Genomic DNA, 17,940 nt, shown 5'->3' on the forward strand with positions numbered 1-17,940 from the left:
GCTTATTCAGAAAAATACCTCTAGATCGGTGTCTTCACAAAACTTGCTCAAAATTGATGGATCTACAACTATCCTGAAGAATGTATATAGTTCTTCTTGCAAATAAAAAAGTTTGGTTCCCAATTTCTTTGAAAATATGGACCACCCTAATTTTCATGTGTATTGAAAAGTGGGTCTTATTTTAAGGAACAACTTTGTAGAAGACCATATTAATCTAGAAAATCATTTGAAGGCTCTGAATGCATCTTTCCTCGTAAATCTGTTTCGTTGACCATTGTGCAAAGGTTGCCGAACTAACATTCCTTACCTTTCCCGATGACCGTAAGGACGTGGCCGGCGCCGTTATTGACTTTAAAATATTGAACTCTCGATTTGTGCACATTGAGAGTGTGTAGCTAGTCCCAAGCACCATTCATTGGTTCTCTGTGCAACTTCGATTGTTCGATTGTTCTTTGCTTTGAACCTCTCCCAGTTTTCCAACTTCATATACCTATGAACTCAGCGGCCATCTACATTCTACATCTACATCTACAAACAATTGAACAAGGAGTTTGTTGCTATGAATGATGTCTCGTACCGAAAATTCAAACTTCGTGTATTAGACATAAGTTTTGAATATTTTGTTGTCATTAGTTGGAGCATCGCACTATTAACAAGAAACCTTGCTGTAACCCCTAAAACCTTCATGAACACCCCTGAATTTCACTGAGCATCCGAAACGCCCCTGAAACTCCCAGAAGCGCTCTTTCGAGAGCTTCTGGGACCCCCTGAAGATGTCACTAAAACCCTATGAAACGCTCCTGGAATGCACATCAAACTCCTTGACACGTCCCTAAAATGCCCGTGATACGCCTCTGAAACTCCTTAAAACCTAAGGAAACGCTCTTGAGACCCACTGAAACGTCCCTAAGGCTTTCTGAAACCTTCTGACTGGGATTTCCTTAAACGGCAGTGAGACTCCTTAAAACGCCACTGAAACCTTTCGATACGCCGCCGAAATTTAATCTATGATATTGTCCCGAATAGCATTACCTCAAATGGCTCATTACTCCGAATTCTGGCTTGGCTTCGTGGTCGTGCGGCTAGTGTCCCCAAGCATTTAGTCGCAGTTCGATTCCCACCGCAGCTGTTAGGAAAAGTTTTCGGCTGTGCTACTGGTCGTTGCATGCTAGTCTTTGTCTAGTGTCGTACTTCCTTAAAAGAGCGAAGTGGAAGCATTAAACGTGTCCGTGTGTTTTTTAATTCCTTCCCGAGCAGAGTAAAAAAGCTCAAAAATAGCATATTTTTGCTATTATTTTCAGTACTTTTACCTCTTATCTCAAACAAACCAATATCACATTTTGATCGTCAGTACTTGGACTCTGCCCGGGGTTGCTTCGATAGACCATTACCTCGAATACAATTTTCCTCCAAGTAACATTTAAGATTTATTTCTGCCCTAGAAGATATTTTCGTGACCAATTTTATTTAAACTTCCAATAAAACTGATTCATACTTCGATACTTCTTGTTTACCTCTTGAAGAGGTTCATGTTTTGGTTTAAAAATAGAAATACACTAGAACTACAATGGCGCTGTAGTCAGTTTTCTTATTTAATTAGTTTAATAACTTTAATTGTATTAATTTACTATTTCAAAGTGTCCATCTTGTAGAGGACCTTTTGTTACGGTAAACAAAATTAACTTGACACTTCTAATACCGCTACTGACGCTGTAAGGGCGTGGCAAACTAGATGATAGTCACACGAACAGTCGCGACATTGGACTTCTGTGGCTAGTTATTCTACTGGTTTAAAGGACCACTCTCGGAAAGGTTTGTTAACCGAATTAAGAGTAGGAATAAAACTTAGTTGGAAAAATGTTCGTTCACCCTCAGCGGCTAGCTCAGCGGTTATAATGATGATCATGTGTTTTTGTTTTTTTTTTTCAACAAAAAGTTTGATAGCTCATTATTATTATTGTTTCAATCCTGATCGAAAATAAAGATTCAGAGAAGTTTCTTGAATAGCATGAGAAGTTTAGGAGGAGATATCATTCAAGAATGATATAAAACTTCCATAAATGTTTATGATAAAAATAGCACAAGTTTACAAAATAAAACGAAAGTCGTGAACTTCTGTCAACGACCAAAATTTTTGAAGCATAATTTAGTGCTGATTTCGAAACCGACCTTCAAAAAATTTTAAGTAGAACAGTTTTTAAGGTTTAGCTCAATATCGAGTTTTGCAACTTTTCAAAATATGTAATTTACTAAAATTCAAATATATTGCGTTTCGTTCAACCAATTTTAAATCTTTTTCCATAAATTAAAAGCTGAATACAATACCATTCGATTATCTGAATACAGGTTTTGCGTCAGATTGACGAAGTTCAAGATTTTGGCGAGTTTTAGGGACGATCTTCTTAAATTTTAGCAAAATTCCCAAAATTTTTTGAAGAAATGCATTTTTTTTAATAGGAAAAAGCAACTTAAAAATTCTTTCTCGACGTTTATTTGACATATCATATGTAGGCGAGTTACAGTAAAAATTTCAACTCAATCGGAGCATTGATTACGGAGATGAGATGTTTGAAGTGAGCGACTTTGCTTATAAATAGAACAAAAATCGATTTCAAATCATCAACCTTGTATGGAAAGTCGAAAAAAATTCCGCTCCACTGTAATTTTTTTCTTTCGCGTTTTCGAACTCAGGGCATGATTCTACACCAAAAATGATCATCAGCTTACCGAGTTCAAAAATGATGTAAACTAGTGTAGTCATAAAAATGTGGGTTTAGGCTGTTGAACTAATAAAACTGTATAAATATAAAATAATATTAAATAATCGGCAAAGGAATTGTTACTTGAGGCATTATTCTAAATTTTCTGTTTGCTTAAATAAAAGTCAGCTATACCGTTAGTCTCTGAATGAACTTGCTTGTTTTAAAAAATTTTATTTTGCCTTTTAGAGAACCGAAAAATTTGGTGGAGAATACACGCCTATTTTTGTGAGAATATCGAAGTATATCAAGCTCCTTGGAAGTTTTGATAAAAAATTTCAACTAGTATGATAAATAGAACAGCCAATAGTCGAAGAAAGGAAAACTTTCTCATAAGCTATTGTTTTCCGAACATATGGCCAAAAAGAAATAATAAACTAATCATGTCACAATTCTAAATTACTGCGCAACTTGAAAGAACAACCTATGATAAAAAGAAGAAAAAATGACTGATAAAAATTTTACCAGTTGCAACGCTTTAATTTTCTTGAAAGAATAGCCTATGTTTGATAGAAGAATACATACTAACCTGATGATCACATTGGCAGTTGAATGCCCAAAAGTTCCTTAGAAGTAAGGCCTGAATAACATATGCTCAAAGAAGGAAAAAACTTGGTGGAAATGTGGCCAACCACTTGGAGCACAGTAAATTACCCAGCGGGTCTCCAGATAGGCTTGTAGATGAATCAATCTGGGTAATGGGTCATTCGGAGCGATGAAATTCGGGGTTATGGTTTAGAAACCCACTGAAACGCTTCTGAGACCTCCTCAGACTCCATGAGACTCCTTGAAATGCCCGCCTGAAAATCCCTGAGACTCCGAGAATGCCTCAGTAAATCCCCTGAAACCCCCTTGGATCACTCTTGAGAACCCATTAGATTCCTTGAAAAGCTCCTAAATTAGTTCCACCCGGAATGACGGGAAAAGTCGAATACAGTAGACGTTCGAATTTTGATGCTTGAATAATCCGATGGAAATATGAAAACAAAAAAAAAACTGTCTATATAGGGTGTCCCAGAAAGTATGGGCACAACTTTGTATAGCGAAAATGCAATCATTTTCTTATCAAACAATATTTTTTATATTTTTGTATTTTTATTTAAAGTATTTTAATTCATACCTGTAAAAAGTTTATACATCAAAAAGGATTTATGTATGCAGAATGTTTAAAATGAAAAAACATCTTCTAAAACTTCTGCACAAACTACTATTTTACGGTTTTGCTAAATATCCAAATTCGAAACATTTTTGCCTTTCTCGTACACCAAGGTGTACCGAAAGGCTATATGTGCACTCCAAAAATGAAATTTTGATAGAACCCCCGGAGGGCCAAGTCTTATATACCAATCGACTCAGCTCGACGAGTTGAGATGATGTCTGTGTGTATGTATGTGTGTGTGTATGTATGTGTGTGCGTGTGTATGTGTGTATGTGTACAAAAATGTCACCTCACTTTTGGATAGTAAATATCAACCGATTTCAACGCTTTTGTTTTCAATCGACGCGCAATATTGTCCCATTGTTTCCTATTGAAAATGGTGTGAATCGGTCCAGCCGTTCCGGAGTTATGGCCAATTAGGTGTTCCGGACCGGTACCCCAGGAAGGGGCCAGATATGAAATTGCAACAAACCCATGCATGCGACCCATCTAACCACGGCATTTTCGATTATCTGACGAACGGTAAGCAGGAAAATAGTCACAGATTATATCTGAACCGGTAGTGTTCCGAACCGGTTCTGGGTGTCCCGCCGGAAGTGGCCAAATATAAAAATGAACCAAACCCATTCATGCGACAATCAAATTGCAGCTTTTTGTATAACCTGATGAACGGTGGACAGGAAAATAGTCTCGGACCCTATCTAAACCGGTAGCATACCGGAACCGGTTCCGGGTGTCCCACTGTAAGTGGCCAAATGTAAAAGTGAAACAAACCCATGCATACGACACATCAAATCACCGATTTTTATGTAACCTGATGAATGGTTAACAGGAAAATAGTCTCAGACCATATCTGATCCGGTAGTGTTCCGGAACCGGTTCTGGGTATCCCGCCGGAAGTGACCAAATATAAAAGTGAACCAAACCCATGCATGCGACACATAAAATCGCAGCTTTTTCTATAACCTGATGAACGATAAATAGGAAAATAGTCGCAGACTATATCTGTACCGGTAGTGTTGCAGAACCGGTTCCGGGTGTCTCGCCGAAAGTGGCCAAATATAAAATTGAAACAAACCCATGCATGCGACACATCAAACCACCGCTTTTTCTGTAACCTGATGAATGGTAAACAGGAAAATAGTCGCAGACCATATCTGATCCGGTAGAGTTCCGGAACTGGTTCCGGGTATCCCGCCGGAAGTGGCCAAATATAAAAGTGAACCAAACCCATGCATGAGACACATCAAAACGCCGCTTTTTCTATAACCTGAGGAACGGTAAGCAGGAAAATAGTCTCAGATCATATCTGAACCGGTAGCATCCCGGAACCGGTTCCTGGTGTCCCGCCGGAAGTGGCCTAATTCATACATGCGACACATCAAATCATGGCCTTTTCGATAACTTGTACGATCAGCAAGAAAATAAGCTATGCCCACATTAGAAACTACTGATAGTGTTCCGGAATCGATTTGAGGTATCTCGCTGAAAGTAGACGAATGTAAAAGAGAACCAAAAAAATATTCGCGACACATCAAATGGCTTTTAAGGTATCCTGATGAACGGTTACCAAGAAAAAATATCTCAGATCATGCTTGGGAAAACTAGTAGTGCCCCGGAATCGGTTTCCGGTGTCCCTCTGGATATGGTCAAATGTAGAAGGGAACCCAACACCATGCATGCGCTTCATCAAACCGCGGTTTTTTCGATAAGCTGATGAAAGGTTTTCAAGAAAACCAGCTCAGATTACGTTAGAGACCACCGATAGTATTCCACCACCGGTTTCAGGTATCCCGCCGGAATTGGTCAAATGTAAAAATGAACCAAGTAAATTTTCCGGAACCGGTTAAGGGTGTCCCACTGGAAGTGGACATACATAAAAGTGAATTAAACCCATGCTTGCGGTACATCAAATCGCCTTTTTGTCAGTAACCTGATGCATGGATGGTAAGAAAATAGGCACAGTACACAGAAGTTACTACCGGTAGTGGTTTTTAGTTCCGGGTAACCTGATTAACAGTTTTCATAAACTCAGATCACATTTGAATATACCGGTAGTGTTACGGAATCATTTCCGGGGGTCTCGTAAGCAATACAAAATATACTCAGATTACATAAGAGGCTACCGGTGGTGTTGCAGAAGCAGCGTTGGGTGCTTTAGCGAAATTACGAAAGTGAACTAAATGAATGCAAGCGATAGATATGTGTAAGAGAACCAAAAACCTAAAAAAACCAAAGCGATCTCATCAAATAACACCATTTTAGATTCCTGAGACGTAAATATACATTAGGATGGATCAACGTTGTATGGAAAAATTAAAATTTAAGCGCATCAGCCCGGAACATTCTTTTAAATCTTCATTTGCGTCTAAAATTACTACGCAAAATTTTGATGCGGCTGGAGGGCGAGCTCTGTAATGTGGTTGATATTTGAATGTGATATAGCATTGGCAATTCAAATTACTACATTACAAATTCTACATGAATTTTGCAACCAATGATAATAAAATATAGCATAAAATGTGCAGATAAAACTTTGTCAAAGTGTTCTGTGGAAAAAGTTTAATCCTGGCTAGTAATTGTCATCTTGGTATGAATCAGCCTCCAGTGAAGGTGGTCAAGCAGTCAACTGAAAGGAGTGATACTTTCAGCTCTGCCCATACGTTGAATATAACGTCGAAATAAGTGCCCCAATTCGATGATGACCTTGATAAAATTCTTGATTTTCTAAATAAAGTATTCTCATGATTCAGAAATTCGTAGGTGGTACAGTCCCAGATCGCTGTTATGAGCATTTCCCCCTTCTCGTCCATTACCAAAGCACAGAGATTTGGGGCTGATCACTGACTCTAAGGCAAGATTAATTGCGTCGACGGAAAGATCATGAGTACATATTTGACGAGAAAGGCACTATCACCACTAGGTGGATAAATCTGGGTTTTTTCAAATTGTTTTCACATGATATATTCAAAAACATGTTTTCTCAGATGGCTGATTGATTTTTTTTATAAAAATATGTTTTGCCTGTGGGTACGAGCATTTCAGAATTTTGAGAAAATTGAAAAATTCGCCTTTTCTATTTCTGGTTAAGACATGTCCACAGACATTCGAGTTTTCAAACATGTTTTAACGAGAATAAAAATAATTCAATCTGCACTTTATAAAGCTGGAACATTTATATTACTAATAGTGAAATTAAAATGTAATTTTCTGCATGTTGTGATATATATTCAGAAGCTTGTTTTCAACTATTTGAAAAACTGGTTTTCAAAAATATCGATTTTGGTGCTTCAATTCATTTTTCAGGTTCAAAAGTTAATGTTTGCAATTCAAACTAAGGGTTGTATAATAGATATGCATGTAGAAATACACGGATATATTTTTTGCAATTTTTATCGAGCTTAATGTCATGCGTAGAAAACAATTTGTTAAGCAATGTTTTTGAAAAATATAGCAATTTGTGCAGAAGCTTCAAAAGGTCTTTTAGGGAACTTTCTACCGCATTCAAACGAAGTGTTAAATGCAACTTTCAATAATTGGCAACTGATGCTAATATATTAAGGCAGGATATGTGTGAAAATCAAGTTTGTTGATGCATTCATTCTCAAATGGCAGAGCTGCAAAGTTGTGCTCATACTTTCTGGGACACCCTATAGAACTTTAGTTTAATGAGTTTATAGTCGGGGAAAAACATAAAAGATTAAATTTACAATAGGGCAGACCAAAATTGGATGTTTTGTTAGACTGTGTTTTAAATATAATGTAATGTGTTATAGTTGTCTGGAAATTTATATCACCTTTGAAGTTGATGTACCTATACGATAAAAAAGTTAGTCGACCAGAAAGCCGTGACATTTTTTTTATCTTTAAAGTAACATTCATTTCATAATACGACTGTTAGGCCGATGCAAATATTATTAATTGATTGATTTGTCTTTATTAAAGAGACTTTCATGCCAATATTATTTTTCTTTTATGTCCGAGACCTCTGAAAGTCATAAGCCGCCATGTTTTTTTTCGCCCCTTTAAAATTTCGAAATGTTTGAAGGGGAAGGGAGGTGGCATAGAACAAATTAAATATTAGCATCGGCCTTATTCAAAATAAATAAAATATAAAAAAACTGATGAATTGAACCTGTTCGGTCATTCTTTTTTCTCCATCAGCCATGGAACGACCCACCCGCCAGCCCACTAAGAATAATGAAACTGTGGTCGTATGCACAAAACCCAGGAAGGTACTCACCGGGATATGTCCCGTTCTGATGTCCTGTCGTCGTACCGGCCGTGTGCAAATGGCCGGTGCTTGTGGCTATGTGATTACCGCCCCCACCGCCACTGCTTTCCCGCAGACTGCTGTTGTGGGTGTTTCCCCTGGTGAGGGTATTGCTGGCACTTCCTCCTCCCGATAGATGTTGGTGCGATCGGCTTAGGCTCGAATTGGCAGAAGCCATCGATGCCGTGAACCGACACCGTTGGCAACCGTTTCGGAACGGTGGCGGCCGAGGGGCTGGGGCGGGTGGAGGTGATGCGGACAGGGCCGGCGAATCCAGATCGTTGGATGTGTTGATTCCGAGCATCTCTTCGTCGACTTGCGATTCTTGGTTCTGTGTCTGGCGAACCGGCGGAGTGATTGAGGTGGCTTTCGAGGCCGTTTGAGGAGGTGGTACGAGGGGTTGGAACTGGAGCGGAGGCTGGATGGGAGCCTGTAGGTAGGGGTACGTGGGTAGATAGTGGTAGTTTGTGGGACGGGACCGTCTGGGTAGAGTCGATGGAGCCGAGTTTAGGGTTTGGGACGTCGAGTAAAAGTATCCTAAGGCACTCGACGACAAACAGGTGCAGGTGAGATTGATGTTGTTATTGCAATAATAGCAATTGTTTTTACGGGTCTGACGGCTTTGATTATACTGTCATGGAAGGGTCATAGATTGGTAAAGGTAGGGTTGTTGTTGGGTCTGTTGAGGGTAGGAGTTTCGGGGTAGCGTCGGATAGCTTCTGTACATACACTGATGGTTTGGATTGCTTACGTTGGGCTGGCCGAACATTTTCGCCTACACAGGACACAAATGCTCAGCTGTGACGGAATGAAAACTTTTTAACTTGCTCGTGTTTACTGGAGAGAAATTTCTATGTCACGGCCGGGGGCAATAACTTTGACGGCACCCGTGAGGACGTTGTTAATTTGTTTGAATGGAATTTCAGACGAAACGACGACGTTCCCTTGAGCGGTGGGATTTCATTGACTATTTGCTTCTCGGTTTATTCCACAAAAGTTGTATCACAGTGTTATTCGCTTGTGGCGAACAAAACAATTCTGCTTCGCTTTCGCACCTACTCAATTAAAAAACCCACGCCGCTGTCCCTTGCAATCTCGCCCCGAAATAGCATTCCAAAGTGTCCGGAATTCGTATTAACGGCTGATTTATAAGACGTCACCCATTTAATTTGAATATCGTTTTCACTAGCGCTCGGTGGGGACAAGGATGGTCCGCCTCGTCTCAACTGGGGGACGTTCTGAGAACCCGCCCGCACGACCGTCGACGCTGACGGCGGCGACAATCAACGAGATCACTCGGCGTCGCGTTGGCATCAGCTCGTAAAGTCACGTATTTATGAATTTTTTCGTCCGTTCGCCGCAGCCTCATCCTCACTCGTCCGGAAAGCTGTTGATGCCTGACGGTAGGGATGAATCTTCGCACGTTTAAGCCTTGACGATTCCGCTTAACTAACTATTCAACACATGCAATCTACAGCTGGTGAGTGGATCGGTGATTTTCGACTGCAATGGAAAACAGACGGAGAAAGAGAAGGTTCAGTAAAATCAATGGGAGAAACATCGCGTGATGCCGCGAAATAAAATTATTTATGAGTGGATAAATTTTTGTTAATGCGACAGCTACAATGAGAGAACATGAGATTTTTATAATTTAATAAAAAAGAAATACGATTATTGGCGGTGGTTAAGGCAGCCAAGCAATTGTGCTGTGGTGGCACAGAAACTGGATGTTGACCGGGCCGGTAATGAAGCGTTTAGTACATTGCTTATATCCGATTAGCTCGGTAGTTGTGTTCATTCATTGGAAAGGCAGATAAAGATAATGTACGACGATTCGGTGGCATTGAGGCTCTCTGCGGTGGATAACTCAATTAGGAAAACCAACGATGATTCTAGAGAAATATGTTTCTCTAGTGTTTTATTTTTTTGTTTTTCTTTTCATGATTCTTAAATTTACAATATAAGGATCTGGAAGTTGGTCGGTGTCATTTGGTCGAATACGTCGTTTGGTCGAAATATGATCAAGAGTGAATCTGGATACCCGGTGGCTGATGTGTTGAATTCAGAGATGCGCTACGAATGATTGCCTCTATTTTTGTGACATTTGCATTACCATGCTGAAGGTGACGGGTTCGATTGCTGGACGGTCCAGAAACTTTTCGTAAGTTTCGCTGTCCATAAACTACGTATCATATTCTTGTTTATCGACCGTATTCTATTATTAACTTGATGATTTTGTGGCTATATCGGTCTCTTTCTACTCATAGTATAAGGGAGTAGAGATCAAAGTGGATAATGAAATGATAGATATGATAGAATTCGCTAGGTAGCGAACAAGTGTGAAAATTTATAGAAGGTGAAATTAGGCAAGTAGGCCATGTATTGAACGAATACATCGAATGCGTGAAACTTCTGCCGTGCGACCTGTGCGTATTCACTACCTAGCGAATTCTATCATATCTATCATTTCATTATCCACTTTGATCTCTACTCCCTTATACTATGAGTAGAAAGAGACCGATATAGCCACAAAATCATCAAGTTAATAATAGAATACGGTCGATAAACAAGAATATGATATAAAAAGTTTGGCTTAAAAAGAAAAGTGTTCTATCCTATAAGATCGAAAAAGCTAATAGGAAGAACACGCCGCGATATAGACATACCTCTATGAACGGAGTGCGAATTCCGAAAAAGCTACCGATCGATAGAATTTGTGATGAAAACAGGACAATACATAGGCAGTCGGGTGCCTGAAACTTTTGCCAGTCTTGGTAAGGTGGTATGAACTACCAACCAAGCCGATCTGTTTAAAAGCACAGGTCGCACGGCAGAAGTTTCACGCATTCTATGTATTCGTTCAATACATGGCCTACTTGCCTAATTTCACCTTCTATAAATTTTCACACTTGTTCGCTACCTAGCGAATTCTATCATATCTATCATTTCATTATCCACTTTGATCTCTACTCCCTTATACTATGAGTAGAAAGAGACCGATATAGCCACAAAATCATCAAGTTCATAAACTACGTAGACTGATTTTTGGACATCTCAGAATACCCTCATCCCCCTCCCCCCTCGTGGACTTTTGTCCATACAATATTTCTAAATGTGTATGGACCGTAGACCTTGGCCTCACTAAGATTCTACATACATAGATTATGGACAAACCCAAATGAAAAGTTGCATTACTTCATCTAAGTGCCTGCAGAGCGTTCATGATTAACAAAAAAATTAATCATGATTAATCATTGATGATTAAAATTCCAATTTTGGTGATTATTGATTATGATTAATGATTAATTCGATTTTAAGGATGATTAAAGATTATGATTAATGACTAAAATTGGTTTTATCTGTGATTATTGATTATGATTAATGATTTAAAATGGCTCATTGATTAAAAATCATGATTAATCAAGATTAATCAATCACAAAAAACTGGAAATGATTAAAATATATTTATTCTTTATCATGTTTTTGAAGTCTCGAAAGTTAAAGGTAGCTCTTTCCGGGAGATTTTTGAAAAAGAATCATAAGTTATATTACCGTCCCTACACAGTTATGGATCACACACAGTTACGGATCACTTTGATGTTTAAAGTCGAATATCTTGCTCAAAACATATATTTCGGCACGAAATTCATTTTTGTAGCATGATCCTATTTGTTTTCTGAGATAAAAAGTCATTTACAAGAGTTCAATCTAAAAATAAAATGTATTTTTATGCAACAATAGTATTGTCCTCTCACATCTGCCAGTAAACAGCCGAATTCCATAAGAAGATACTCCTGCAGCGGTAAGCTCTTAGAGTGTCGAAATCCATCAATTTTGATATAAAAATCGCTCGTAAACGTTGGATAAGACATGTATGTATCTATTAAAAGAAGTTTTTTTTCATTCTGGGATTCAAATACTAAAATGATGTGACTTTAAACAGTGATCCATAATATGACCCAAAAACTGATCGTTTGACGCTATTATGGATCACTTCAAATAAATATAGATGTTTGCTCCACTCAACGCTCTTGATACAATATTCTTACCTTAAAGTATCAAAAGTATCATTAAAAACATGTAACCTTAAAAACCAGATGTCTTGAAACACAGAATTGTAATAATAACACTTAAAATGGCGCACCTCTATCGAAGTAAATGGATTGGGACTTTTTAATGTTTTCTCTTTATTCCTGTTGTAAAATCGGGTACTCCATCAGTAAAATAATCAATACACTGCGTAGTTTAGCCTTACAAACGCAAATATATTATTAGAGTTCGATTTTTGGGTAATTTTGCATTGATCCATAATATGGCAAAAATTGATCCATAATATGTGGGGCTCTGTGGAGCTGATCCATAATAAGGTATTTTGTAAACAGTGAAATATTCTTTTATTACGCAGAAATGACTTGCGATTATACTTCAAATGGATCGGTAATGAAAAGTTCGAATCAAAACATAGCCAACGGTGCTTTCAAAGTCGTAGTTTTTGTTTTCTTTTATTTTTAATTGAATTTTGAAGGTCAAAAATACCACTTAGTGATCCATGACTGGGTACCCACGGTATTTAGAACAGCATTTGAACCAATTTAAATTGGATCATATATTTTATATGATGAATCATTTTTTGGTGATGAATGATTAATGATTGATTAATATTTTTTCTTATGATTATGATTACTGATGGATGATTAGATTGCAAAAACAGTGTGATTAAGATTAATGATTAATGATTGAATGAGATTTTTTTGTGATTATGATTAATGATTATGATTATTCTTAATCACTAATCATTAATCATGATTAAATTTATGATTAATCATTAACGCTCTGCTGTTACGATATACACATGCAAAATGTTCGTTGGCAGAGAAAGCTCTTAGTTAATAACTGTGAAATTACTCATAGAATACGAAGCAGGTTTTGTTCCAGTTTGGACGTTACGCCAAGAAAAAAAAATGAATGTAAAATAAATTGTCAATTTCGTTTAGTAAATTAATCGGAAATATATCTATACAGGTATACCTCGATTTAGTGGACTCTCGATTATATGGACTTTCAATTATACTTTGATTTTATGTATGTACATTTTTTAAAGTTAAAATTATTAACATCCAATAAGTTTCAAACTTGAAGTTTGTACTTATAATTACGACTTGCAGGGGGCTTCAGCCTTCTGACACTTCATATCAATAGATTGTTTTGTGGAGCACCCATAATAGCACCAAAGCATCTCATGACATATGTACTTAGTTTTATATATTTACCTTAACCCTCCTTTGGCATTAGGGTAATTTATGACCAAAACCGTACACTACATCAGTGAGCTGCTGCCAACATGATGCAAAAGGAAGGTTAAAATCATACTTCCCTTTCTGACCTAAGTTTTTTTTATAAACATCTCTCGCTTTGTCGATGATCACGATGGGCGGGTATATGGGGTGATTTTCTGGTGATATTTTTTACAGATCCCCTAGCAATTACAACATTTCTAGCGGATGTATGCAAACTGCCCATTCAACAAACTTTTCCTCAAAGCTTCTTCCAGGATATCTTCACCGAAAATTGTTATATATTCCAGATATTTTTGGTAAATGCCTTATACTATCTTGGGGTGTACTCAGCTTATTGAATTCCAAAATTTGTAGCAAATTTCATAGAAAGCTCATTGTAATTCTTTGACAGATTATAATCCGTGCGAAAAATTATTTCCAGTGCTACTTAGTCAAGGTTTCCTGATTTCACTGATTTTCTTGGAGGAATCTCTTGAAGATCCACTTGAGCAATTCCTGAAGGAGTTTCAGCAAGAATCTCTAAGAGACCGTCTTCCAGCCATTTTCCTCATAAGAATCTTTGGAAGTAATTGTAGAAAATTTTATGAAGGATGGGGGATTTTTAAGACATTTTAAAGAGATCCTTGGAGTAATTTCTGGAAGAAAAATGTTATGAAGGAATATCTAAAAGAATGTGAAGAAATCTTGGGAATTTTCCTTATAATCTATTGTAGAATTTGAAAAGCAATTTTCTGGGAAAACTCTTTAAAGAGGTTCTGTGAAAATTTTGAAGGACTTCTGAATTTTTAATTCTTAATGTAGTATCGGTGAATCATTATCTAAAAAAATCCATGGAGTATTTTGAAGAAAGGTCATGGAAGGTTTTTAGATGAATGCTTTCGAAAAATTCTACAATAAAAAACATTCTGAAGATATTCATGGATGAATTTCTGGAACAATCTATGCAAGATTTTTCAAGCATTTTTGGAAGCTATCCGTGCAAGACTTTTTTAAGGAGATCTTTGATAAATTTCCGAAGGATATTCTAAAGTCTAAAGGAGCCCATAAAAAGTTTTGTAAAAGAATTTGGGACTGAGTTTTTTTTTTAGAATTTCCCGAATGATTTTTAAAGTAAATCTACGAGGAGTTTCTAAAGAAGTTCCCGAAAGAATTAGGTAAATCTGGATATAATTCTGAGGATATTATTAGTGGAATCTATCTATCTATATATATAAAAATGCAGTGGCATACGTGGGACCGCTCATAACTCGCAAACGGAACGACCGATTTGGGTCATTTTTGTTTTGTTCTGTTTGTTTTCACCCAAGGAAGGTTTATGAGGCAAAAAACATGAAGAAACTCAGAGTTTTTGAACATCGATCTTCTATACATTTTGAACAGGGGAGTTGACGGGGGCTTGTAAGCTTGGAACGTCAAAAACGCAAAAGGCAAGACAAAATTTGCCGGGACAGCTAGTTTATAATAAAAGCCATGGGGATCTTCTGAAATAATCCTTCGAAAAATTTGTAAAGGAACCCCTGCAGAAAATTCTCGAATGGATCTCACATTTTAAAAAAAGAGTCCCAGGAGGAATTTCCAAGAAAATCCCAACAAGATTTTCTCACTGAAATTCAGATTTTCAAACAAAAACCCCTGGAGTAATTCTGAAGCAAACCCCGGAGAAAGTTTTGGAACGGGCTTGGTGGTATAGTGGTTACCGCTTCTGATTCGTATGCAGAAGGTCCAGGGTTCAATCCCTGGCCCGTCTTTTTCCTTCTACCTTGTATCTCTCTATATACTTTCACCCTTTTCTCTACATATAAAACTCATGTATATTCACATGTTCATAGCCATCGCTAGAACAGAAAAAGCCGAAACTCTTCCTTACAACTTTTCAAGCACAGTCTCAATCTATCATATAACGCCTACGAGTTAAACGAGCTGTTCTGCTTCAGCTTCATAGTAATAATCACACTAATCTATCGCCTTACGACTGGCATTCACGCACCAATGTGTGAACCCATTGCTAGCCATACCTTACCAACACTCCAACATCCGCTAGATTTATGCAGACGCAGAGGTATATTCGGTTTGATGTGGATACAAACGATTGCAACCATCTCTTCCTTCTTCCTCTTCCTGCAACCTGACGTGGCAGGTGCCATTGTAGCCTAAAAATAGAAGACCACCAACACTCATACACAGAAGTTGCCTGCCAATCCCGGCAGATATCTCATTGGTTCCCTGTGGGAGTGTAGCTGGTCTGGCGATACTAGAGTAGCATCCACGGGCAGTCAATCAAACTCATTATCAAGCTCAAACCCCGGAGAAAGCTTTGGAATATATCCTTGGAAGATCGTTTGAGAGTATGTTTAAAGGAATTTCCAAAGGATTTAAAAAAATCTTGGAATGTTCTGATAAAATAAAGTAAATCTCTAAAGGATTTTCTCAAGATATCCCTGGAGTAATGTCGTCAGAAACTCATTCACAACTTTCTTGATCAACTTTATGTAAAACTTCTGGAGAACTCCTTGATATACCTTCTGTTGAAATTGGAAATTACTTTGGGAATTTCTGGTGAATTTCATGGAAGAATTTCCAAAGTAACCCCAGTTCAAATTTTTAAAGAATTTTTTAAAAAACGTTGTTTCTGAAGGCATCACTGGAAGTTTTATTAAAGGAATTTCTGGAGAAATTACTGAAAAACTATCTAAAGAAATCTCTGAAGAAATCTCTGAAGGAATTTTTGAAAAAAGCTGTGGATGAATTCCTACTCAAATTCATCGATATTTTTTTGAAAAAAAAAAACAGATTAATCCACCTAGTGGTGATAGTGCCTTTCTCGTCGACGTGAGCCTATCCTGAGAATACGCTCAATACGATTCATGTAAAATTTGACCTACTCATGAAAAAAAACTCAGAAAAGGGAAATTTTCCATTCAATTTGCAATCGCAAATCAGAAATTAACTTCAAAATGTTCTATCTCGAAGCGCGGTTGGTCGTTTGATTCCGGCTCTTCTATGAAATCTTCACAATATAGTTAAGTTTAGAACAGCTTGAAGATATCTTGAAAATGTTAAGTATTATTGAAAATATGGTTCTATGAGAACACCACACAAAATAACAATCTGTACAAAATACATTTTTTTCAATTTTTTAACGTTTCAATAATTTGTAGCGAAAAAAACTTGTACGGGGAAAAATCTGCAAAATAATGATCATTACTAGCAGTTGTGTACACATAACAGATTACTCAATACCGACTGACGAAATTCTGATTATGGATAGAAAACCCTCCAACATGTAGAAAATGGTCTATCCCAAAAAACACCTACTTTTTGGTCGAACTTTGACGCTCTGTTTTAATATCTTCAGATGTTATAAAATTCGGTTAAAACCATTAGGTTATCAAAAAAAGCCGCGCTCTGATGTGTCGTATGCATGGGTTTGGTTCCCTTTTATATTTGGCCACTTCCGTCGGGACACCCGGAACCGGTTTCGGGACAGTACCGGTTCAGATATGGTCTGATACGGTTTTCCTGCTAACCGTTCATCATGTTATCGAAAATGCCGCTGTTTGGTGTGTCGCATGCATGGGTTGGGTATGGTTCACTATTATATTTGGCCACTTCCGGTTGTATATCCGGAACCGGTTCCGGAACATTACCGGTTTAGAAATGATCCGAGACTTTTTTGCCTGCTCACCGTTCATCGGATAATCGAAAATGCCCTGGTTTGATGGGTCGCATGCATGGGTTTGTTGCATTTTCATGCTTGACCCCTTCCAGGGGTACCGGTCCGGAGCACCTAAATGGTCATAACTCCGGAACGGCTGGACCGATCCGTACCATTTTCAATAGGAAACAATGGGACCAGATGCCGTGTCTAATTTACCGTCGGTTATTAAAATCGATTGAGGTTTACTGCCAAAAAGTGATGTGAGTTTATTTGTACACACACATACACACACACACACATACATCGCCTCAATTCGTTGAGCTGAGTCGATCGATTGGTATATGTGACTCGACCCTCCGATCCTTCTATCAAAAAGTCATTTTTTGAGTGAACATATAGCCTTTCCAGTACACTTAGTGTACGAGAAACGCAAAAATGAAGGAATTTCAGAAGTAAAACATGCAAGAAGATTTCTTAATCTTTGCAGAATTTGTTGAATAGAAGGAATTTCAAAACGAATCCCTGAAGAAAACTTCCGATTGAATCTATGACATTTTTTAAGTAGAATTTCCGAAGGAACCCCTTGAGGAATTTCAGAAGCAATTCGTAGAGAAATTCCAGGGTAAATCCTTGTGGAAATTTTCAAATAAATCCCAGAATGAAATTCTGAACTTTTTGAATTTTGTTTGTATGGACGTTATGTCCATTGCTCAAAATATTGGCTTTTGAATCAACCATACACATTTTGGAGACACAAAATTTTGATCGTAACAAGCAAACTAAATAGTTATTTA

General features: G+C 37.7%; 1 protein-coding gene across 1 annotated transcript in view; it reads right to left on the bottom strand.

Annotated features, from left to right (window-relative positions):
- LOC109430179 (monocarboxylate transporter 12) overlaps window positions 1-17,940 on the bottom strand; it is a 197,776-nt gene that overhangs the window by 120,548 nt on the left and 59,288 nt on the right. The window contains exon 2 of the mRNA XM_029873382.2: window positions 8,162-9,694. Within this exon, the coding sequence (XP_029729242.1) occupies window positions 8,162-8,495 (334 nt within the window). The 5' untranslated portion in view covers window positions 8,496-9,694. The remainder of the gene's footprint in view (window positions 1-8,161; window positions 9,695-17,940) is intronic.

This window comes from Aedes albopictus, chromosome 2, assembly GCF_035046485.1.
Source record: "Aedes albopictus strain Foshan chromosome 2, AalbF5, whole genome shotgun sequence".
Lineage (NCBI taxonomy): Eukaryota > Metazoa > Arthropoda > Insecta > Diptera > Culicidae > Aedes > Aedes albopictus.